The sequence below is a fragment of the Cebus imitator genome, unplaced genomic scaffold, assembly GCF_001604975.1.
Source record: "Cebus imitator isolate Cc_AM_T3 unplaced genomic scaffold, Cebus_imitator-1.0 Scaffold306, whole genome shotgun sequence".
NCBI classification, from domain to species: Eukaryota; Metazoa; Chordata; class Mammalia; order Primates; family Cebidae; genus Cebus; species Cebus imitator.
Window position 1 is genome coordinate 1,479,795 of NW_016107621.1, and position 24,281 is coordinate 1,504,075.

The 24,281-nt window shown below is 55.5% G+C and overlaps 1 protein-coding gene across 5 annotated transcripts in view; it reads right to left on the reverse strand.

Moving 5' to 3' along the window:
* Positions 1-1,233: 1,233 nt before the first annotated feature.
* The window catches only part of LTBP4 (latent transforming growth factor beta binding protein 4), a 31,662-nt gene continuing 8,614 nt past the window's right edge, over positions 1,234-24,281 (reverse strand). For 2 of the 5 annotated variants that reach the window (XM_017503196.1, XM_017503193.2), the window contains 24 exons: positions 23,203-23,367; positions 22,358-22,507; positions 22,124-22,243; positions 21,054-21,185; positions 20,844-20,969; positions 20,079-20,204; positions 19,326-19,568; positions 18,738-18,863; positions 18,528-18,647; positions 17,519-17,647; positions 17,186-17,311; positions 16,313-16,435; positions 15,901-16,032; positions 13,388-13,519; positions 13,183-13,308; positions 10,999-11,145; positions 8,421-8,678; positions 8,073-8,144; positions 7,410-7,538; positions 7,060-7,206; positions 5,462-5,614; positions 4,228-4,608; positions 3,452-3,604; positions 1,234-1,650 (listed from right to left, as the gene is read on the reverse strand). In XM_017503196.1, the coding sequence (XP_017358685.1) occupies positions 1,502-1,650; positions 3,452-3,604; positions 4,228-4,608; positions 5,462-5,614; positions 7,060-7,206; positions 7,410-7,538; positions 8,073-8,144; positions 8,421-8,678; positions 10,999-11,145; positions 13,183-13,308; positions 13,388-13,519; positions 15,901-16,032; positions 16,313-16,435; positions 17,186-17,311; positions 17,519-17,647; positions 18,528-18,647; positions 18,738-18,863; positions 19,326-19,568; positions 20,079-20,204; positions 20,844-20,969; positions 21,054-21,185; positions 22,124-22,243; positions 22,358-22,507; positions 23,203-23,367 (3,665 nt within the window). In that variant the 3' untranslated portion in view covers positions 1,234-1,501. The remainder of the gene's footprint in view (positions 1,651-3,451; positions 3,605-4,227; positions 4,609-5,461; positions 5,615-7,059; positions 7,207-7,409; positions 7,539-8,072; positions 8,145-8,420; positions 8,679-10,998; positions 11,146-13,182; positions 13,309-13,387; positions 13,520-15,900; positions 16,033-16,312; positions 16,436-17,185; positions 17,312-17,518; positions 17,648-18,527; positions 18,648-18,737; positions 18,864-19,325; positions 19,569-20,078; positions 20,205-20,843; positions 20,970-21,053; positions 21,186-22,123; positions 22,244-22,357; positions 22,508-23,202; positions 23,368-24,281) is intronic. The other 3 variants (XM_017503195.2, XM_017503194.2, XM_037729456.1) reach the window with 3 other exon arrangements.

The window sequence follows — 24,281 nt, forward strand, 5'->3', positions numbered from 1 at the left end:
GGCCAGGATGGTCTCGATGTCTTGACCTCATGAGTTACCTGCCTTGGCCTCCTGAAGTGCTGGGATTATAGGCGTGAGCCACCACGCCCAGAAGGCTGTTCTTGTTTTTTGGGGCGGAGGATTCTGGACTAGGAACATGGCCAATAAGTAGGCAGGGGGCATGGATGAGGTCTGTGCTGGGCCCTTGACCATCACACACATAGCTCGTTCCCACCTCTAGCTGCCAGGACCGCCGCTCCATACTCCATCCACAGCCAACTTCCAGCTGGAGCTTCAGGTCTGGGTTTGGCCCTTGAGGGACTCCTGCTCCCTCATCTTGCACCACTTGTTCAGGGATAGCTTACGACTTCTAGGCCTGGTGCAGTGGCTCACACCTGTAATCCCAGCACTTTGGGAGGCCAGGGTGGGTGGATCACTTGAGGCCAGGAGTTTGAGACCAGCCTGGCCACCATGGCAAAACCCTGTCTCTATTAAAAATACAAAAATTAGCCAGGCGTGGTGGCACGTACCTGTAATCCCAGCTACTTGGGAGGCTGAGGCAGGAGAATCACTTGAACCCAGGAGGCTGATGTTGCAGTGAGCCAAGATGGCACCACTGCACTCCAGCCTGGGTGACAGAGCGAGACATTGTCTCAAAAAAAAAAAAAAAAAAAAAAAAGGCCAGGCTCGATGGTTCATGTCTGTAATCCCAGCACTTGGGGAGGTCGAGGAGGGTGGATCATGAGGTCAAGAGATTGGGACCATCCTGGCCATCATGGTGAAACCCCATCTCTACTAAAAATACAAAAATTAGCTAGGCGCAGTGGTGCACACCTGTAGTCTCAGCTACTTGGGAGGCTGAGGCACGAGGATCCCTTGAACCTGGGAGGCGGAGGTTGCAGTGAGTCAAGATTGTGCCGCTGCACTCTAGCCTGGTAACAGAGCCAGACTCTGTCTCGAGGAAAAAAAAAATCCAGAGACAAGATTACTCTCGAGATTAAAGAGAGAATGAAACCAATAGAAGGGAAAAGAGAAAGATGCAGAAACAGAGATGAAGACAAGAGGTCGAGGTGAGGCAGAGAAAACGCAGCAGAATCAGAGATGAGATGGAATGACAGAGACAGAAGGAAGACGGAGACCGAGAGGCAGAGACAGACAAAACTAGGGGTCAGATGGGAAGGCAATGTCATTTAGTGACTCAGCATAAACGGAAGCTAGATTTAGAGAAATAGAAAGGCAGGCGGAGGCAAAAGATACAAAATAGGTGGTTTTTAATGGAAAATTTTATAAAAGGGAGAGGGAATGTGAAGGGGCCCCTGGGCCAGGCCCGGGACCACGGCATCGCTGGGAGGCGCTGGGGGTGGCGGGGGCACTGCAGGGCGTCAGGGCTTCCAGGTGACCATAGGTCCCTATTCCAGGTCCGGTCGGGCGGCCCCGTGCACATGCGCACAAGCGGGCTACAGGATGAGCGGCAGGGGCCCCGCATGTGCAGGCATGGGTGGGCGGCCAGCGGGTGCCGGGCTCACGCCCGGGGCCGCGCGGGTGCACAGTGGTGCGGCTGGTGTGTGGGTGCAAATCCCGGGCGACAGATGCAGCGGAAGGAGCCATCCGTGTTGAGGCAGCGCGCGTTGACGCACAGCGGGGAGGCCGCCTCATCGCACTCGTTGATGTCTGTGGAGCCGGGGACAAGGATTTTTGCTCAAGGATGGGGCCCCTGAAGCTCGCCTCCCCAGTCCCTTAAAGCTCTTGAAACAGAGGAGCACAGATGCTGAGCCTCTCGCTTGGATTCCAGTCTGGCCGCTGCCACCTGCTGGCTGTGTGAGCCCAGGTAGGTGGCTTAACCTCTCTGCACTTCAGTTTCATGTTCTGTAACATGGGTATGGTGGCCCGTATAGCACTAGGATTTTGTTAAGAAAATAATGGCAGCCGGGCGCGGTGGCTCAAGCCTGTAATCCCAGCACTTTGGAAGGCCGAGGCGGGTGGATCACGAGGTCAAGAGATCGAGACCATCCTGGTCAACACGGTGAAACCCCGTCTCTACTAAAGCTACAAAAAATTAGCTGGGCATGGTGGCGCGTGCCTGTAATCCCAGCTACTCAGGAGGCTGAGGCAGGAGAATTGCCTGAACCCAGGAGGCGGAGGTTGCGGTGAGCCGAGATCGCGCCATTGCACTCCAGCCTGGGTAACAAGAGCGAAATCCGGCCCAAAAAAAAAAAATAATAATAATAATAATAATGGCCGGGCACGGTGGCTCATGCCTGTAATCCCAGCACTTTGGGAGGCTGAGGCTGGCGAATCACTTGAAGCTGGAGTTGAAAATCAGCCTGGCCAACATGGTGAAACCCCATCTCTACTAAAAATACAAAAATTAGCCAGGTGTGGTGGCAGACGCCTGTAACCCCCAGCTACTTGGGAGGCTGAGGCGGGAGAATCACTTGAACCCTGGAGGCAGAGGTTGCTGTGAGCTGAGATGGGGCCACTGCACTCCAGCCTGGGCAACAGGGTGAGACTCTGTCTCCAAAGAAAACAAAAAATACTGATGATGGTGTCAACCAGAACACATGTGCATGCATTGTTTTAAGCACATTACGAGTATTAACTTTATCCTTCTCATACCCCTATTAGGTAGGCACTGTGATTCATTTTACACGTCTCCATTTGTATGTATGTCTCAGTGTCATTGTAAATCGGCGTTAATGTTCATAATTCTACGAAATGAGATCTTTGTACCCATTTTTCAGTTGAGAAAAATTAGGTAAGGGACAGTGACCTATCCAGAGTGGCTGGACCAAGCCTGAGGTCCATGTGACCCCCTCAAGTTCTTTTTTGTTTGAGACAGTTTCACTCTTGTTACCCAGGCTGGAGTGCAGTGGTGCGATCTCGGCTCACCACAACCTCTGCCTCCTGGGTTCAAGCGATTCTCCTGCCTCAGCCTCCCGAGTAGCTGGGATTACAGGCATGCGCCACCACACCCAGCTAATTTTGTATTTTTAGTAGAGACGGAGTTTAACCATATTGCCCAGACTGGTCTCCAACTCCTCACCTGATGATCCACCCACTTCGGCCTCTCAAAGTGTTGGCGTGAGCCACTGGGCCTGGCTGAGGTCTTGATTTTAATTGCTTGGCTTTACTTCCATCCAAACTAGGCAGACTTAATATTCCCATTTACAGGTGGGAAGGCTGAGGCTCTCAAAGAGGTCCTGCAGATTGCCCCAGGTAGCACTGCAAGTCACACTCACAGGATTCTATCCCTCTATCCTGCTTCAAGGCCCAGCCCTAGCCCGGTGGTCAAGCGCCGCCCTGCTGGCACCCTGACCACGCCTTCTTCAGTCAAGCCCCATTCAGGTGCAAGAATTACTCCTCCCCTCTGGCCTGGCCCGTCCCTGGCCAGCCCCCTCTAGTCAGGGATTCCACCCTCTCTGGACGAGCCCCGTCTCTCCCCTCGCATGCTGGCCCCGGGCCCGCCCCTCACCGACGCAGGCCATGCGGGTCATGTCCAAGCGGTAGCCATCGAAGCAGCGGCAGGTGAAGCCTTCCGGGACACGCACGCAGCGCCCGTTAGTGCAGCCGTCCAGGATCCCACACTCCTCTGCGTCCAGCTCCTCGTAGGGCTCAGATAGGGCGCCTGTGGGGAATGCGGGGACCCTGTGACTTGAGGTCCCTTCCTTCTGTCCCTTACCCACCACAGGGGGTGCATGTCCTTGGCTCTGTCTTCCTTGTCTATACTGCCCATCCCACTCCAGGGCTGTGGCGGACACTTTGGGGCCAGCAGGCTTACCACGTTCTCTCGCCAGCTTTCCCTCTGCCCCCTTCTCTTTTTTTTTTTGAGATGGAATTTCCCTGGTTGCCCAGGGTGGAGTGCAATGGCATGATCTCGGCTCACCTCAGCCTCCTCCTGGGTTCAAGCGATTCTCCTGCCTCAGCGTCCTGAGTAACTGGGATCACAGGCATGTAGTACCACGCCCAGCTAATTTTGTCTTTTTAGTAGAGATGGAGTTTCTCCATGTTGGTCAGGTTGGTCTCGAACCCCCAATCTTAGGTGATCTGCCAGCCTTGGCCTCCCAAAGTATTGGGACTACAGGCATGAGCCACGTGCCTGGCCTGCCGGCACTTCTCTGTCCCTCTCCGTGGCTCTCTGAGCTGCGCCTGTGTTCTGTCTCCTCCCACCTCCTGTTTCCCTCCCTCCTCTCTGTCTCTCTGCACTCCTCACCCCCTATCTTAGTCTCATGACCCGCTGGCAGTACTCACCAGCATAGCTTCCACCTTCAGGTAGCTCCTCAGGTTCTGGGAAGGAGCGGCGGGTGTCCCGGGACCGATAGGGCCAGCGCGTGCCTGGGCCGGGTGGGGCAGGAGCCTCAGATTCGCCATAGGGGCCACCATCGTCCTCAAAGTCTGGCATGTCGAAGCGGGGTGCCCCGTAAGGGGCCTCCCGGCGGGCAAAGGGCCCAGGTGGCGGTGGGTAGGGGTCATAGGGTAGCACAGGTGGTGGGTACAACTCAGGCCCATATGGGAGGCCCTGGTAAGGTGGACCTAAGTCTGGGCCATACTCGTAGGGGAGTCCAAAGCCACCCGGTCGCGCGGGGCCATAGGCAGGGGGGCGTAGCACATTGCACAGGGCCTCGAAGTCATCTGGGAAGAGAAGCCAAGGCAAACAATCAGCCCTTACACCCACCACTCATGTACCCTCTCTGGGAAGAGGAGAGGAGAGAGAGGGTCCTAGGTGGCCCGGGGGTTTCGGGAGCCAGCACTGAGAATCTGAAGGCTAAGACTGTGATTCGGACGTGCTGACATCAAGGGTTATGAAGCCTGCTAAGAATCGGGGTTTGAGAGGCTGGCATTTGAGGGACCCATGGGAGCTAGGACTAGGGAAATTAGATGGGCGTGTTCTGTGGACCTGAGGGGTCAGGATGCACGGGAGAGGGTCTGAGCCACTGGAACCTGGAGGGCTGAGGACCCATGGCTGGGGTCTTTGGAACTGGGTTCCTAAGAGGGGAGGATTGAGGGACTCAGGCATTGTAGGAAACAAAGACAGGAATCTCTGGGGCTGTGTGTTGGGGCCTTAGGCACCCAGATGTGGTGTCAATGCAATGAGACTTGGAGGTCTGTGGGGCTGTGACAGTGGGGTCTGGGGCCAGGCTGGTGAGGTCTGAGCAACTGGTCTTTCAGGTCTAAGGGTTCAGGATTCAGGGGAGGACATCTCATAGGCTGTGTCTTGTGGTTCTAGAGACCAGGAGGTGAGGGTATGAGAGACCAGACTTCAGGGTCTGCGGGGCTGGTACTATGGGATCTGCTGAGTCAGGGATGTCTGTGGCTGAGACTTGGAAGTCTTTGGAAAGTGACTTGGGGACCAAGATTTTGGGATGGGCTGCCACATGGGGGTGGTCTAAGGAGCCGAGTTTGGGGAGAGACTGGGGATCTGAGAGTCTGGATTTGGAGCCCAAGGGGCAAGGCCTCTGAGTTCAGCCTAGACCAGTGCCAGTACCTGAGTCCTGGGCAGGGCACAGGGCGCAGTCCATGCCCCAGGCCTCTCCATACAGGCAGCAGCACTCTGTGTAGGTGGCTTGACGATCCAGCCGAGGGTGGCTGCACACAAGGTCAGCCCCCACTTCCTGCCAGCACACTCCCAGATTGTCATCTGCAGGTGGAGACAACGTGTGTCAGAGTGGGCCTGGCACTCAGGTCCTCCCAGGGGCTGGGCTCCTCCCCTGCTAAGCAGCCCAGCTGCCCTCTGCCTGTCAACAAATCCTTCTCATCAGCTGTGATCTAACTCTGGAATTCCTCCAAGGTTGCTCCAGGGTTCTGGATTGAGGAACAAGGAGTCTCAATCCTGTCTCTGGATTGACACTGCCATATAGGAGGAGAGGGCAGAAGGAAAGGGTCCAGTGGCTGGGACGTAGGCTCTGAGAGGACTCTACCCAAGTCCTCTGAAGGACTGTGTGACCTTGGGGCAGTTGCTTTGCTTCTCTGAGCATTGTCCGACATCTCAGTGTATGGGGGGGAAGTGCTGAAGGCACAGGAAATTAGATAAAACTGGTTGGGACAGTGGGCAAAAAGAGGTGGCAAGATGCACAGAGAGGGTGTTAGAACCTGGAATCCCAGCACTTTCGGAGGCTGAGGTGGGTAGATCGCTTGAGCCCAGGAGTTCAAGACCAGCCTAGGCAACATGGTGAAACCCCATCTTTACCAAAAAAAAAATGAGCCAGGCGTGGTGGCAGGCTCCTGTAGTCCCAGCTACCACAGGGCTGAGGTGGGAGGATCACCTGGGCATGAGAAGTTGAAGCTGCAGTGAGCTGTGCTCATGCCACTGCACTCCAGCTTGGGCGGCAAAGCGACATCTTATCTCAAAAAGAAAACAACAAAGAGTATTCAAGAGACAGCTTCAAGAGAAACCGTCTGAGGCCTAAAGATAGGGAAAGAGTCAGAGACAAAAAGGAGAAAAAAGGCCCAAGAGAGACAGACAAATACAATCAAAGAGCCAGAGACTCAAAACAGGAAAACGAAGATGCAGAGGCAGGAGAAAGATGAAAACAAAGATCCACAGGGTGTCAAATTCAGAGAAAACTCGAAAGACAGAAACCCACGAACAGCTGGAAAGAGACAGAAATAACAAGTAGCACTCATGTGGCACTTAGTAAGACCACACTCCATCCTGTCCGTAAAAATCAAATTCCTCACAGACACCCTATAAGGTAGGGGTTATTCACCTAGTGTGCAGAAAGGAAGCTGGGGTCCAAGAGGCGACATGCACAGCTTGCCTCTAAAACTTGTGCCTTTAACCACCTGGCCAGCTCCCCTGGGACAGACACAGACCGAGGCTGAGTGGCGGCCCAATGGGGCGTGGCCCTTGGAGGGCGTGGCCCTTGGAGGGCGTGGCCCTTGGAGGGCGTGGCCCTTGGAGGGCGTGGCCCTTGGAGGGCGTGGCCTTTGGAGGGCGTGGCCTTTGGAGGGCGTGGCCTTTGGAGGGCGTGGCCTTTGGAGGGCGTGGCCTTTGGAGGGCGTGGCCTTTGGAGGGCGTGGGAGGCTGAGCCAAGGGAATGAGGGCCTGGACGGCGGGAGGGGCGGAGTGGATTTGGGGATTACCGAGACTCTGGCTCTCGTTGGAGACGCAGCGGCGCCGCGAGCCGTCCAGTACCAGCGGGGGCTCGCAGGTGCAGTGGTAAGAGCCCACGGTGTTGACGCAGCGGCCGCCCTCACAGGCCGGCTCCTCATCAGCGCACTCGTCATTATCTAGGGAGAGGGTGGTTAAGAGGCTTCCCCTTCAACTCCCCCCACCCTTTCCCATTTCTCTTCCCAGCACATTGGCAGTATGCTGGGAAGTCTAGACTCCAGGAAGGACTTCCCGCTGGTGGTGGCCACACTCCAGAGAGGAGCTGGCGTGGCTAGGGGTTGAGGAGAGTTGCCGGGGTTGGGGGGAGGGGTGGGGCTCGTACCAATGCACTCCAGCCGCTGTGTGTGGTAGTAGTAACCGTTGCTGCAGTAACACGAGTAGCCAGGGGCCGTGTTCACGCACACGCCACTCTTGCACACCTGGTCTCGGAAGAGCTGACATTCGTCCACATCTGTGGGAAAAGTGGAGAGAGAGAGATGGGGGCGGCTGGATGGGTGCAGTGTGTGAGGGCATGGCCAGGGAAGACAGAGGTGGTGCTAGAGACCAAGAAGTAGAGTCAGGGAAAGAAAGATGGAGCGGTGGCTCCTGCCTGTAATCCCAGCACTTTAGGAGGCCAAGGTGGGCAGATGAGCTGAGGTCAGCTGGAGTCCAGACTGGCCAACATGGTGAAACCCCGTCTCGACTAAAAAATAGAAAAAAATTAGCCAGGCCTGGTGGCTCGTGCCTGTAATTCCAGCTATTCCGGATGCTGAGGCAGGAGAATCACTTGAACCCAGGAGGCAGAAATTGCAGTGAGCTGAGATTGCACCATTACTCTCTAGCCTGGGCAACAAGAGCAAAACTCTATCTCAGAAAAAAAAGACAGGACAGGTGGGATGGGGGAGACAGATACAGAGAAACAAAGGCTGAGAGACAGAGGCAAAACAGGAAAAGACAGAGCTGGGCCTCGGAGCTGAGGGGGTGCAGGGTCAAAGGCTGGCCTTACCTCTCCGGAGGCTCGGGTCTCCACTGGGCGCCAGGTAGCCCCGGCCGTGGGGGCACAATGACTGGTACTCAGCTACACACAGAGACAAGCCTGAGCCAGGACACCAGAGCCCCAGCCCCAGCCTGCTCGTGCCCACCTGTCACAAAAGTCACTCTGGCCCTGTGCTTGTTAGTACCCACCTCTCAGCCTCATGCCCGCCCATGCCCACCTGGCTGGCAGCTCACCCTTCCCCTGACAGTACTAGTACCTCAACGCCCTGTCCAAATGTGTCCCCTGTCCCAAGCCCACACCCCACCCAGTGTTTCCACTCAAGCCCTTGGCCCTGTATCCCCATCAGCCCATGCCCACCTGTCTCAGTGCCTGGGCACTGCTGGATGCGGCAGCTGCTGCCCCAGCCCTCACCCACAGTACAGCAGCACTCCTGCCATGTCACATTCCGAGCCAGGATGTTGTCACATGCATCCGGTGCCGCCGTGTCAAAGTAGCACTCCCGGCGGCCACTGCCCACAGGGCCCTGCCTGGGTGTGCTGGGTCGGCGAGGCGGGGGTGGCCTGGCCGGCAGACCGGGGCTGGCAGGTGCCTGGGGCTGTGAGCCTGGGAATGTGCCTGGGGAGACAAGGGCCTTTAGCCTAGGGTGGGATGAACCCCCAACCCTGCCAGGTCGTAGATGGGAAAACTGAGGCCAACAGACGGGGGGAGAGAACCAGATTCCATACTCTTACACTCCTCTGTCATTGTCTCTGTCTCACACTGTCACCTCCTGTCATTTCTGCATCTCTTGCCTCCCCACCTCACACTTTCCCGTCACTGCAGCTAACCTCGCGGGTGGGTGGTGAGGGGACTTCCTGGCTTCCTCTCTGGGTCTCTTATCTGGTGTGTTCCAAACTGGCTCAGAGTCTTCACTTTGTCGCCAGGTGCAGCGGCTCCTGCCTGTAATCCCAGCAGTTTGGGAGGCCGAGGCGGTAGGATCACTTGAGGTCAGGAGTTCAAGACCATCCTGACCAACATGGTGAAACCCTGTCTCTACTAAAAATACAAAAAATTAGCTGGGCATGGTGGCGTGCACCTGTAATCCCAGCTACTTGGGAAACTGAGGCAGGAGAATCGCTTGAACCCAGGAGGTGGAGGTTGCAGTGAGCTGAGATCGTGCCACTGCACTCCAGCCTGGGCAACACAGCAAGACTATCTCAAAACAAACAAACAACCTATGCCTTGTCTTGGACACAGCTCCCCACCCAGGCAGCCATAGCTTGTCCCCGTGGCCTCTTGGGTGTTTCTCCTACCACCCTCTCCTCTCCTCCCCAGGCCCCTGCCCTAGCCTGTTCCCTGAGCTCCCAGCCTCAGGCATCACCCACTGCAATCACCTTCATATGGCGGGCAGAGGGAGGTTTCAAAATCTGATTCTGTCTTTCCTGCTCAAAACTCTTTCATGAAAACTACACAGCCACGAACAAGGAAATTGTGTCCTTGGCAGCAACATGGGTGCAGCTCAAGGCCATTTTCCTAAGCACATGAATGCAGGGACAGAAGACCAAATACCATGTTCTCACTTATAAGTGGGAGCTAAACAGTGGGTCCTCATGGATGTAAAGATGCCCACAACAGATGCTGGGGACCCCTAGACGGGGGGAAAAAGGTACTGTGCCTGGCTTTTTAAATTTTTAATGTTACTTAGGCCAGGCACAGTGGCTCACACCTATAATCCCAGCTCTTTAGGAGGCCAAGGAGGGCGGATCACCTAAGGTCGGGGGTTAGAGACCAGCCTGATAAACATAGAGAAACCCTGTCTCTACTAAAAGTACAAAAATTAGCCAGGCATGGTGGCGCACACCTGTAATCCCAGCTACTCGGAAGGCTGAGGCAGGAGCATCGCCTGAAACCAGGAGGTGGAGGTTGTGGTGAGCCAAGACTGCGCCACTGCACTCCAGCCTGGACAACAAGAGTGAAACTTTGTCACAAAAAAGTAAAAATAAAAAATACTGTAGCCTGGGCAACATGACAAAACCATGTCTCTACAAAAAATGCAAATATTAGCCATGCATAGTGGTGTGCGCCTGTAGTCCCAATTACTCTGGAGGCTGATTGAAGGATTCCTTGAGCATAGGAGGTGAAGGCTGCAGTGAGCTGCAATCTCACCACTGCACTCCAGCCTCAGTGAAAGTACGACCCTGTCTCAAAAGAATTCAAGAAAAAATTTCCAAAAAAACCTCGAAATTCCTTCCATGGTGCCACAGTGCCCTCCCTTACCATGGTAAGTCAGCGTGATCGGATGCCTCGCTTCTTCCCTGGTCCCATCTCTCCCAACCCCTTCCTTTGCTCTCTAAATCATGCCATGTTGAATCTGTTTCAGTTCCTCTAACAAGCCAGAAATTCTCTGGTTTTGCCAGGCCTTTGCCCTTGCTATGTTCTCTGCCCAGAATGCCCTCCTCACACATTGGGCCTGGCTTATTCTCCTCATCCTGCAGCTCTCCGTTCAGATGTCCTCTCCGACAGGAAACCCTCCCCAACCCTCTTCTCATGCTGGGCCCGGAGCCTCCTCCAAAACTCCCCTGGGCTTTCCCCACCTTGTTGATTTCTCTGGATTGTCACTATCTGGTGATATTTCTGTCCTGTTGGCTTGTGAGCCCCTTGAGGACAGACAGTGATCCCTCCTGGTCACTGCTATGTCCTCAGTGCCCAGAAGATGTTCTGAGCACAGTGGATGCCCTGTGAACATTTGCTAAATGAAAGAATCTGGTAGAGTCAGGGCCAGGACCTAGTTATCCTGACACAGTCTCACTATCCATATTAACCTATGTATTTTTTGTTCATGTTTAAAACAGCAGTATTTAACTGATATGGTAGCTATCCATATCAGGAATGATTAGATCACATAATTTTCTCACGGGGCCAGCAGCCATCAGTTAAATAGACACATCAATCTCACCAGCAGAAGTTCGGGGCGGAACACAGCGTCCAGTCATGGGGTCAAACTCCTCCGGGCTGGTGGGGCAGACACAGAGGAAGGAGCCCTCAACATTTTCACACAGAGCAGCTCCACATACACCCTGGAGTGTTTCACACTCATTCACATCTGTAAGCAGGAGACAACAGGGGAGAGGGACTGAGTGGTTATAAGCTTCTATTATTCCAAAGGTCCCAAAGTCTGAATTTTCAAATATAATGGGTATATTTAATGGCCCAGATCCCATCATCTGCTTTTCTTCTAGTGACAATCCCTGAAATTCCCTTGGGAACCCTGCGCTCCTCTGTTTTTAACCCTGTGCTTTGAATGGGGCTACATCTACTCTGAGAGGAGGGCACAAGTTCCAGGAATAACCAAACAGATGGCTGCATGTCTCTGGCTTAGAGACAGGCAGTGACCATACTGGGTCAATCAAAGCCAGGCCCGACACTTTTGCTAGAAATATTGAAAACGAACCTCCCTTTTTAGCTCTAGGGTTGCCAACTGGGGATGTTAGCCCAGAGGTTCTAGGGCCACCTTCGTCGTTGTGAAAAAGAATCTGCCTGAAAATCATGCAGTAAAAGAAAGCAGAACTCACAGAAGATAGAAATAGCCTTGTTAAAATTCCTGGATCCAGTTATGCCTGGAGTTCAAATATATCCCAGGGCTTTATAGTTTTAATTCCCTTTAAAGAAATAAAACCTGTTTTGTTTGCATTTGTGAAAATTTACAGAATGCATAATTAAAATTCCTGCATTTCACTGTATATAAATTGCACGTTGAGTGAAAATATCTGTAGGGTACAATGGCTCATGCCTGTAATCCCAGTGCTTTGGGAGGCGATGGCAAGAGGGTTGCTTAAGGCCAGGAGTTCGAGACCAGCCTGGGCAACAGAGCAAGAACTCATCTCTACAGGCTGGGCACGGTGCCTAAGGCCTGTAATCCCAGCATTTTGGGAGGCCAAGGCGGGCAGATCACCTGAGGTCAAGAGTTCAAGACCAGCCTGGCCAACATGGTGAAACCTCGTCTCTACTAAAAATATAAAAAATTAGCTGGGCGTGGTGGTGGGTGCCTGTAATCCCAGCTACTTGGGAGGCTGAGGCAGGAGAATTGCTTGAACCCAGGAGGCGGAGGTTGCAGTGAGCCGAGATTGTGCCACTGCACTCCAGCCTGGGCAACAAGAGTGAAACTCCATCTCCAAAAAAAACAAAAAACAAACAAACAAAAAAACCTAATCGCTACAGAAATTAAAAACATTAGCCAGGCATGGTTGTGTGTGCCTGTGGTCCCAGCTACTCAGGAGCTGAGTTCTGGAGGGAGGATGGCTTGAGCCCAGGAGTTAGAGGCTGTAGTAAGCTATGATCACACCACCACACTCCAGCCTGGGCAACAGAGGAAGACTCCACCTCAAAAAAAAAAAAAAAAAGAGAGAAGAAAATACCTGTAAACACATACTGAACTCTGGTTAGTGATATGCATGTTGAAGAATTTACAGGGAAGCAGACTGGTGCCTGCAATTTACTTTTAACTCTGTCCAAAAAATTAGATGAATTAATGAAGAGCTATGTGAGGCAGCAAGTAGAATAAAATGTTAATCTAGATCATGAAAAGGCAGATGTTCATTCTACGATTCTCTCAATCTGCTTCATATTTAGAAATTTCCCTCATAAAATGTTAGGAAAAATTAGTGTTTATAAACACTTAAGATTAGTGCTTTATACATTTATATACTTTATACATTATTTTTTTGAGATGGAGTTTCACTCTTGTTGCCCAGGCTGGAGTGCAATGGCACAATCTCGGCTCACCGCAACCTCCGCCTCCAGGGTTCAAGTGATGCTCTTGCCTCAGCCTCCCAAGTAGCTGGGATTGCAGGCATGCGCCACCACGCCTGGCTATTTTGTATTTTTAGTAGACATGAGGTTTCTCCATGTTGGTCAGGCTGGTCTCCAACTCCCAATCTCAGGGAATCCGCCCACCTTGGCCTCCCAAAGTGCCGGGATGACAGGCATGAGCCACCGCGCCTGGCATGAAGATGATCTTATGTTCCAAAGTCTAAATTCCACAACCCCAAAGTTCCCATTTGTTCAGATATATGGGGAGGGGCAGGGCCTGACCAACCTCTCCCACCCACTTTGGTCCCATCCACCCCCTGAAGCCCCGTACCCACGCAGTGACGCCCATCCCGCGCCCCCTCGTAACCCTGGTCACAGAGGCACTGGAAGGAGCCGGGCAGGTTCTGGCACACGGCGTGGGCACCGCAGAAGGACCGGTTCCGGCATTCGTCCACATCTGCAACCACCAGACAGTCAGGCCATTTCTAGACCTTCCACCATCTCCACATCTCACCCGATGCATGACGGACACCCACCCTGGCATCCGCCCCCTGGCGTGGGCTGATAGCCAGGGTCACAGGCGGGTGTGCAGCGGTAGGAGCCAGGGGTGTTCTCGCAACGCTGGGCTCCGCAAATCTCGGGACCATATTCTCGGCACTCATCCACATCTGCAGGAGAACATGGAGGAGATAAAAGGGGAGTCAAAGGGCTGAGTTCAGAAGTTCCTAATGCCACTTCCAGTCCCCAAGACTAAGATGTCTTTAGAAATCCGGTATTCTAGGAGCCTGAGCTTCTAAAGATCGACAGTGTTGGTAACTTTCTTCTTTGAGACGGAGTCTCACTCTGTTGCCCAGGCTGGAGTACAGTGGCTCAATCTCAGCTCACTGCAACCTTTGCCTCCTGGGTTCAAGCAATTCTCCTGCCTTAGCCTGTGGAGCAGGTGGGACTACAGGTGTGCACCACTACGCCCTGCTAACTGTTGTATTTTCAGTAGAGAGGGGGTTTCACCATGCTGGCCAGGCTGGTCTCGAACTCCAGACCTCAAGTGATCAGCACACCTTGGCATCTGAAAATCCTGGGATTACAGGTGTGAGCCACTGCACCTAGCCTTTTTTTTTTTTTTTTTTGGTAGAGATGGGGTTTCATCATATTGGCCAGGCTGGCCTTGAACTCCTGATCTCAAGTGATCTACCCGCCTCAGCCTCCCAAAGTGCTGGGATTACAGGTGTAAGCCACTATACCTGCCCGTTTTTTTTAAACAGGGGTCTTGCTCTGTTGCCCAGGCTGGAGTGCAGTGGCAGGATCATAGCCCACTGTAGCCTCAACTTCCTGGGTTTTGGCAATTCTCCCACCTCAGCATCTGGAGTAGCTGGGATTACAAGCATGGGCACTACACCCAGCATAGTTGATAACTTTTTTTTTTTTTTTTTTTTTGAGATGGAGTTTTGCTTTTGTTGCCCAGGCTGGAGTGCAATGGCGTGATCTCGGCCCACTGCGACCTCTGCCTCCTGGGTTCAAGCGATTCTTCTGCCTCAACCTCCTGAATAGCTGGGATTACAGGCATATGCCACCACGACCGGCTAATTTTGTATTTTTAGTAGAGACGGGGTTTCTCCATGTTGGTCAGGCTGGTTTCGAACTCCTGACCTCAGGTGATCCACCCGTCTCAGCCTCCCAAAACGCTGGGATGACAGGCATGAGTCACCGCATCCGGCCAGTTGATAACTCTTAAGTCCTCACTGGTGTTTCTCAAAAGCGTGGTCCCGCCTCAGGGCCCTTGCACTGGCTGTTCCCTCTGCCATGAACAGTCTCCCCTCAGTTAGCTGTGTGGCTGCCTCCCTCACTTCCCTCAGGGGTCTAGGTCAAGCCCGTCTAGCACTCTTCCCAACATGACAGATGCTCTGTCATCTCTGTCCCATCTGTCCTTTGTTTTCCTTCCTAAACCTGACATTATACGTATGTATTTTTGGTATGCCAACTGTCGCCTCCCTAGAATGCAAACTCGACAATAGTAGGGATTTGTGTTGGCTTTGTTCCTTGCTACCTCTCCAGGGCCAGGAACAGTGCCTGACACATAGTAGGTGCCCCTCAGTTTTTTGTTGTATGAATCTTGAATTTATTTACCTATTTATTATCTCTACTTCCCCTCACAATAACTCCAGGAAGGCAGGGGTTTTTGTATAACTTATTTCCCGTTCCAGACACTGGCATAGAGTAGGTGCTTAATGAATTCTTGTGGAATGAATGAATAAGATCTCATGAAACTAGACTTCCATGAGTCAGAGATCTAGCAGAGTCAAGGGCAGCCCACAGATGGTTTGTTTCATGTATTCCACAAGATGCGGACTCACACGCCATCACCCCCCACACAAAATATATATATACTGTGTGGAAGATTAGCCCCACCCTCCTGCCCTTCTGGAGTCTGACCCGGGAGTGGTGAAATAGGCGGGCAGAAGGGAAGGCCTGGAAAGTAAGAGAAGGCGGAGCAGAGATAAGGAGGCGCGGGCCTATGTGTTGCCCCTGGAAAGGCCAGTATGAAGAGACCAGGGAAAGGCAGGGCTTAAACGGGTGGGGGCCATCGCTGGGAGAATTTCACCTTGGGAATTTCGCTTTGGGAAAGAATGGGGCCCAGGGCCGCCGGGATTGGGCCTCTTTAGAGGGAAGGCTTTGGAAGTAGGAGTGGTGAAGGGCGGGGAAAGGGCGCGTCCAAACTTTTGTTAGGAAGACAAGGGGCCTGAAGAGGGGGTTTTAATCCAGAGGCAGACTGGAAGAGGCGGGACCTAACAGCTTTGGGGAAGTGTCTTCCTGGGGGCATAGCCTAAAATGTGGACCTGGCTTCAACTGCAGAGGTGAAATGGGCTGCGGCTGGAAGCGAGGCTTGGGAGGCTTGGCGGTGATCCAGACACAAGTAAATACATGGACACGGTGGCGGCTTATTTCCCCCTCCCTAAGTCCGGGAGGCAGAGCGCCCCTCCTTGGTCCCCAAGAGAGCAGCCTCCAGCACCCCGTTGCAAGCGCTGGAAGAGGGGGCTGGGGGTAGGCTCACCGTCACAGGTGCCCTCGGGGCCCGCATGGTACCCGGGATCACAGTCCCGGACACAGCGGTAGGAGCCAGGGGAGTTCTCACAGCGCTGCGACCCACACAGGGCCAGGCCCCGCTCGCGACATTCGTCCACGTCTGAGGAGGGAGGTCGGGTGGTCGGATGTGGGAAGAAGGGAGGTAAGATGAGGGAGACAAGGAGGGGAGAGGAGAGTCAGAAGGGGGAGGCCGGGGAAGCAGAGAAAAGGGCAGGGGAAGGGGGGAGTAGAGGAGAAATGGGGAAGTTAGGAGAGGAGGCGGGGGAAGGAGGTAAGGGGAGGGGAGAATCGGAGGAAGAAACACAGAGTTTGGAAGACAATGGGCGGGCGAGTGGCAGAGTCGGAGGGAGGAGGGATCGGGCCGGGGCGGGGCCTCTCACCGAGGCAGGAGGCGAGGTCCGGGCCGGCGCGGTGTCCCGGAGGACAGATGCACTCGAAGGAGCCGTCGGTGTTGGTACAGATGCCGCTCTGGCAAAGGTCCTCCTCGCTGCACTCGTCCACGTCTGCGGGACAGGGCGTCCGAAAGCCCGGCGCAACTCCCCCTCTGCCTGACATTCCAGGCCACACCACTCCGCCGCCCCTCGGCGCTCCTAGACCTTTAACGCCTTCCCCAACCTGCCTCAGGCTCCCCAGTCCCTGCAAGCCCCGCCCCCCGATGGATTTTAATCAGCTTCTTTCCAATCACTGCCCAAATACCCAGACTCCGCCCTTTCCCCTCCATACCCTCCCCCTCACTGCCTCGAGACTCCCACCAGCTGTCCACAATCGTGCTGGGAGACCCAGGCCAGCCAGGTGCGGTGGCTCAAGCCTGTAATCCCAGCACGTTGGGAGGCCGAGGCGGGCGGATCACGAGGTCAGGAAATCGAGACCATCCTGGCTAACACCGTGAAACCCCGCCTCTACTAAAAATAGAAAGAAAAAAAAAATTAGCCGGGCGTGGTGGCACACGCCTGTGGTCCCAGCTACTAGGGAGGCTGAGGTAGGAGAATCGCTTGGACCCGGGAGGCGGAGGTCGCGGTGAGCGGAGATTGCGCCACTGCACTGCAGCCTGGGCGACAGAGAGATTTCCTCTCAAAAGAAAAAAAAAAAAAAAAATCCTTGCTCTCAGATGCTTAGGAAAACTCAAAAAAAAGAAAAGAAAACAGGACACCGGCCAAAAACTCGTTTTCCCCTTTGCGCCCTCTTTTCCCCTTCCCGCCTTTTCCTGCCCTAAGCCCACCCTTTCCGTGGCCAAGACCAGCCTGGGTACGAACCGAGACAAGAGGCTCCGCGGGGTCCGGGCCGGTAGCCGGGGGCACAAGTACAGGCAAAGGAGCCGTCGGTGTTGAGGCATTCGCCGTGAGGGAAGCAGAAATCGCCCTCCAGGCACTCGTTCACGTCTAGGGTTTCCGGGAGATTGGGCGGAGTCATGGAACCTGCCCTCCCAGACATCAGCCCCGCCCACAACGCATAACCCCGACCCCGCCAATGGCAGGTTTCTAAGCTCCTCCCACAGTGCATGGTCCCGCCTCCACCTGTCCAGCTGGCTTTGCTCTGGAGCCCAGGCCCCACTCCCAGGCGCTCTGGCAGGTCCTTATGATGCTCACCTGCGCAGGGCCCCGGCCGACCCGATGGCGCCCTGTAGCCTGGCGCGCAGCTGCAGCGGAAGGAGCCTTCCGTGTTAGTGCAGTGGCCGTGGGGACCACAGGGGGCACCCGAACTGCATTCGTCCACATCTGTGGGGGGTGGGGGCGGGTTCAGAAAGTGTCCAGTCTAGGGACACACCGGACGAATCCTCTTGGAGTAGGGGGTCTGGGGGAGGTGGTGGGAAGTGTCGTGAGTTGGAGACTGAGGGAGGGCTCTATTGCAGAGGTGGGTAGGGCTGATCCAGGTTCCCGGGTTCTGGGGACCATGGTTACCAATCTTGTGGGTCTAGGTTTCTAGGAACTGCCTGCGTCAGGATTTGGGGGTCAGAAGAAGGGACTCTGGATTAGACAGGGATCAGAAATGAACTAGGGCAAGGGACCAGTCAAGTATTATAAACCAGGCTCATTGGATGGGATTCAGCTGAACCATGGGTCAGAATCAGTGACTGGAATCTGAGTCCAGTTAAGGTCAGAGGTTACAGTCAGGGTCCAGAATTCTGCCTCAAGTCAGGAACCAGGGTCAGGGTTCAGGAACCCAATCAGGTTCCAGAGAACGGATTCCGAGAATAGGCAGAGGCAGTGAAAGAGACCGGACCAAGAGTCACACAGTCAGGGTTATGGTCAGTGCTATGGTAAGTGGTTATGATTAGGGCCAAATGTCACAGTCAAATTCAGGAGTTACAGGTCACATTCAGGGCCGGAGTCAGGAGGGTCACAATTGCTATCAGGGTATGGGCAGAGACTATCAAGGGTGATGGTTAGGGTCAAATATCAGTGTAAAGTTGGGTCTCAGGGGTCACATTCAGGATCAAGAATTGTGGTCCAGGTCAGGGTCAGGTGTCATAGGCCCTGGGGATGGAGGTACTGAGGTCCAGGTCAGGAGGTTATAGGCTAGTTCACAGTTGTGATCTGGGTCAAGGGTCAGGGGTCATGATGCAGGCCCAAGGCCACAGCCAGGGCCTGGTCTCACCAGTGCATCTGCCACGGTGCAGGTGGTGGCCAGGAGGACAGGCCCTGCACTGGAAGGAGCCGGGTGAGTTCACACACTCCTGCCCAGGGCATGCCAGGTGGTTCTCACACTCATCCACATCTAGGGTGCAGGGGAGAGGGTGGCCTTGAAGAAGCGGCCCAATGCCCCCCACACACCCATACACATGCCTCCCTCCCTCTCCGGGCTCACCCTCGCATTCGGAGCCAGCAGCGTTGGGTTGGAAGCCAGTGGGGCAGACACACTGGAAGCTGCCTTCTGTGTTCTTGCACCGGCCGTAGGTGCAGGGCGGAGGGCTACGGGCACACTCGTCCACATCTGGGGCAGAGAGGACCAATGGGGCTGAGAAAGGGACCTGCATCCATCCCCATGGCCATTGCCACCCACCCCAGCATTCCAGTCTTGAGCCAGCCTCCTGGACTAGGTTTAGGCTGCTCCTTCTTCCCAGAAGGACAGACACCTTCCTCGTGTCCCCATTCAATAGCCTCTCCAGCTACTAGGGTGGGGCTAAGGCACCAACTCCATATTGCCTGCCCTGCCTCAGGTGACCCTTCCTTAGAGTTCCCATAAGCACAAGAGTATCTTTTAAAAAGGGAGGAGGGATGGGCAGCACTATTTTACTTTGTTGAAAGGAGAGAAGACTCTGGAGTGAGGCCCCCATCCCTCAGCCCCTGTTCTCCCTCCCTGAGCCCCATTACTCTGCCTCTCTGCCCCTCAATAATCTCTCTCCAGTCCCCACAGCAAACAGTGGTGCAGTGAGGCTAAGCTTAGCACCCTCACCTTGGCAGGGGGCCCCAGGCCCTTGGGAGCGAAAGCCAGCCGGGCAGGCACAGTGAAAGGAGCCTGCCGTGTTGTCACAGCGGCCAGGCCCGCAGGGCGGTGGCTCCTGGGCACACTCATCCACATCCTCTTCGCATGCCGAGCCCCGGAAGCCAGCCGGGCAAACACAGCGGAAAGAGCCGGGCAGGTTCTCACAGGCCCCTCGGCCGCACAGGCCCGGGCTCTGGGTGCATTCATCCACATCTGCATAGGGAAGGGGACCCAGGGTCGCTTGCTCCCCTCTGCCTCCCCTCTGACCTCTGTCACTTTGGCTTTCCATACCCTCCATCATTCTGTCCCCCTGACCCCATCACTATTCCTCCTTGTCACCATCATCTGACTCTACATCCTCCACCAAACCCTACTAAGCTGCCTGGCTGGCTCTTAGAGCTCTGCCTCTGTAGTCCCCAGGAGGAGGCCTCCTCCCCTGTCCTCCATAACTCTGCTCCTCTTACCCACCCGATTACTGACATCTCCATCCCTCTTCACTCTGCTTCCCCATCTTCCATGACTCAGCCTTTCTGTTTCCCATCACTTGGCCTCTCCATCCCAGGTCTCTCTCTACTGCCATCAGGCCACACGTCTGCTCCAGAGCCTGGCCTCTGCCCCATCAATCAGCTCTCTTTGCCCTGTTGTTCAGTCTCTCTGGTCCTCATCACTGCGCTCCACCCCTCCCCTTGCACCCCTTCCCGGCTGCCCCTCCCAGGCCCTCACCCTGGCAGCTGGCTCCGTGAGGCACAGCCTGGTATCCAGCGGGGCACACGCACAGGAAGCTGCCTGGCGTGTTCTCGCAGCGCCCGAGGTCACACGGCGGCGGCACGCGGTGGCACTCATCCACGTCTGTGGGTACAGACCAGGCAGCTGGGACTGGGGCAGACAGTCCCGGGAAAAGCGACGCGGGCAGGCGGGGGTAGGGGGAAGCGGGAGCTGGGCCAAGCTTGGGCCAGAGTCAGGTGGAGAGGGACACAGTGAGAGGGGGCAATTGGGGAGGGCAGGGTTTGGTAGGGCAAGGGCAGGAAGGACAGCTTTGGGGACCCAGCAAAGGGAAGGTGGGGTCGGGGCTAGAGAAGAAAGCAGTTTGAGAATGGGGCTCTGGGGTGGCAGGTTTGGAATCAGAGGTCGTGGTCAGATTGGTTACCGCAGCTGCAGGACAGGGGCGGGGCCTGGGGGAGGGAGGGAGTCTGGGACAGGGAGGGGCGTGGCCAATAAGGGCGGGGCCTGAGCGTGGAGGCGGAGCAATACGAGCGGCTACCAGGCCCGGACAGGACAAGGCAGTCTGGGGGCTTGGTAGGGGTGGGGCCAAAGGGAGGCCGGAGCCGGGTGGAGGCGGGGCAGGGAGGGGCGGGGCCAAGGGCACGGGCTGAGCAGCCCTGAGGCGGGACCCACGAGGGGAAGCTTGGGAGGGCTGGAGAGGCTCTGGAGTGAGGGCAGGAGCGAGACCTGGGGTGGGCCTGAAGCCGGGTGGGGCGAATTTCTCACCTAGGCATTCCGTAGCCCGCGGGCCGGCTCGGAAGCCCGGGCCGCACATGCAGCGGAAGCTGCCTGGTGAGTTCTCGCAGCGCCCGGGAGCACAGGGCGGAGGCACGCGGCGACATTCGTCCACGTCTGAGGACACGGAAGGGGCTGGTCACAAGGTGACCGGGCAAAGCCCTCTGCCGCGCCTCCTCCCGCCCCCTCCGCCCTGCTCACCAACGCATCGGGTGCCCTGGGGGCTGAGCCGGAAGCCGGAGTCGCAAGCGCAGGTGTAGCCGCTGGGCCGGGGAATGCAGCGTCCTGGGCCGCAGACCTGGGGGTTGCGCTGACACATGCCCGGGGAGGGACCTGGGGGGTCCAGTCAGCCAGGGTTCCCCCATCTCCGAATCCTCCATCCCTTTCTTCCCAGTACAATCCGCCCCTCACCGCCCCAGTAGGCTGCCTAAAACACCTTCTTGGATGTCTCCTCCCCAAGCAAGCCCAGTCGCCCAGTCTTCTCATCTCCATCTCCTTTATCCTGGAAACGTTCTCATCAGATCTTTGGCAACCCCAAGGTCTCTGGCTTTGAATAGTTTGCTCTCCAACCCTCTGCCTGAGATACAATCTTAGTGCCCTCCCTGAGAAATAATGATCTAATATTAGATAATGAAAAATACCATAAGTATTCATCTGAGCACTTACTATATGTCAGACACTTCAGAGACATCTCAGCAATGATCCCCATTTTACCGATGAAAAAACTGAGTCTCAGAGGTTAAATGGCTTGCTCAATTGACACAGGAGAGCCCAACTCCCATTCCAGCTCCTGATCTAACTACCACCCAACCCTTCAAATGCTTATCTTTTCTCACCCATTCCTGAATTCCTCTCTCGTAACATTCCTATTTGCTGTATTCTGGAATCTCCACCTTAGAATCTCTTCCTCCAGAATCCCACCTGTAATACCTCCATCAATGCCCTCAATTATTTCTTTTTTTTTTGAGACAGTTTTGCTCTTGTTACCAAGGCTGGAGTGCAATGGCACAATCTCGGCTCACTGCAACCTCTGTCTCCTAGGTTCAAGCGATTATCCTGCCTCAGCCTCCCAATTAGCTGGGACTACAGGCGTCTGCCACCATACCCAGCTAATTTTTGTAGTTTTAGTAGAGAAGGGGTTTCATCATGTTGGACAGGCTGGTCTCAAACTCCTGACCTGGTGATCCACCCGCCTCGGCCTCCCAAAGTGCTGGGATTACAGGAATCAACCACCGCTCCCAGCCCAATGCCCTCAATTCTTTCTACCAAACCTGATTCAGGAATCTCAGGACCAGTCCAGGCAGGGATGCTGGGCAAGGGAAGCTCAGGGCCGGGCCGAGGATCGGGCCGAGGGTCAGGCCGGGGCTCCGGGCGATGGGTGGACAGAAAGCCTGGTAAGGAAGAGGTATCAGTGAGTGGAGCCCAAATCCTCTCCTCCCTCCTTTCACTATGGGGCTGGGGCAGCCCCTTGAAGATGGCACTCACTCCTGCCTGAGCCAGCTCACCTGCAGATGGCCGAGAGGTGGCTGGCAGGGTACGAGGCTGGCTGAGTGACACTCGGGGTGGCTCCTGGGCCAGGGGTCTGGTGTTGTAGCGGAGATCGGAGGCCGAGTAGTGGTAGCCAGGGCCAGCCGGGCAGATCTCCCGGAAACCCTCTGGGAACAGGAAAGAGAGAGGGGCAGAGAGAGAACAAGAGAGTGGGAGGAAAGCGATGGCTAGCCCAAACTCTGGCCTTGGCTGGGGGCAGGGCTTGGCTGGAGAGTGTCAGGAGTTGGAGGCTGGGATGGGGGGGTTTCCATGCCAAACAGTAGGATGTCTCAGAGGCTAAAGGTGGGGCCAAGAGAGTTTTCCCCTATTTGGGATGGTGGCAGGGACAGGGTTGAGGGCGGGGTCTAGTTTGGGTCCACAGGGACAGAGTTGGAGGCTAGGAAATAGCTCCCTTGTGGAATTTAGTTTTAAGCAGAAGATAGAATTCCAGGGAGGTGTCTCAGGGAGGGGCATTCCTGGTGGGGCCCTAAGTGGGGGCTAAGCTGAAGGCAGTATCTCAGAAGCTGGGGACTTGGTCAAAGCTCAGGGACAGTGTGGGGCTGGCGTGGATGCTCAGGAGACAATACCTATTTTGGGGGCTCAGAAGTAGGTGTGGCTGCGGATGGAGGGGTGGGTGTGGCTACGGATAGAGGTGGAGCCGTGGTCTCGGTCCAGTTGAGGCCTGCGGTCTCAGAGGGTGGGGCCTGGCCAACGCTGCAGCCCAGCCAGGTTAGGGGCGGTGAGCCTCAGGGTTGGAGGCCGGGGCGTAGAATGAGCGCCACGTGTGTTGCCCGTGGGGATAGGCAAGGCCGCAGGGTCTCACCTGAGCCGAAGGGTGGGCAGAGCTGGCAGCCCCGGCCCCAGGCCTTGCCCACGCGGCTACAGCAGCAGATCTGTTTAGTGATGTTCCGCAGAATGGGCAGCGAACAGCCACCGTCGCGGAGCACGCGGAAGCAGGGCCCTTTGGCCTCTGAGATCACGTGTTGGGCTGCGAGGAGCGAGGAGGAAATTCTTCAGGGCGGGGTTGGGAATGCCGCGGCACTGAGGGATCTGGGATGGGGGGGGGCGGGTGTTGGTGGGTGTGAGGGGCATTTGGGAGAGGTCTGAGAGGGTCTGAAGGACAGCAATGGGCTCTGGAGGTCTGAGAAGGGCTTGGAGCCTCAGTGAGGTGTCAGTGGTGAATGAGAAACTGAGAAGAATCTCGAGATCTGAAGAAAGTCGAGTAGTCGAGGGGGATGAGAGGATTTGGGAGTCTGAGAAGGATTCAAGAAAGTCTGGGAGAGCCAGGTGCGGTGGCTCATGCCTGTAATCCCAACACTTTGGGAGGCTGAGGCGGGCAGATCACTTGAAGCCAGCGGTTTGAGGCCAGACTGGCCAACACGGTGAAACTGTCTCTACCAAAAATACAAAAAGAAAAAAAAAATTAGCCGATCATGGTGGTGCCCGCCTGTAACTCCAGCTACTCAGGAGGCCGAGGCAGGAGAATCACTTGAACCCAGGAGGCAGAGGCTGCAGTGAGGGGAGATCGTGCCACTGCACTCCAGCCTGGGCGACAGAGCAAGACCCTGTCTTAAAAATAAAAAATAAAAAAATAGTGCTGAGTGCGGTGGCTCATGCCTGTAATCCTAGCACTTTGGGAGGCCGAGGCGGGCGGATCACGAGGTCAAGAGATCGAGACCAGCCTGGCCAACATGGTGAAACCCCGTCTCTACTAAAAATACAAAAATTAGCCGGGCGTGGTGGCATGCGCCTGTAGTCCCAGCTACTCGGGAGGCTGAGGCAGCAGAATTGCTTGAGCCTGGCCGGGCGCGGTGGCTCAAGCCTGTAATCCCAGCACTGTGGGAGGCCGAGGCGGGTGGATCACGAGGTCAAGAGATCGAGACCATCCTGGTCAACATGGTG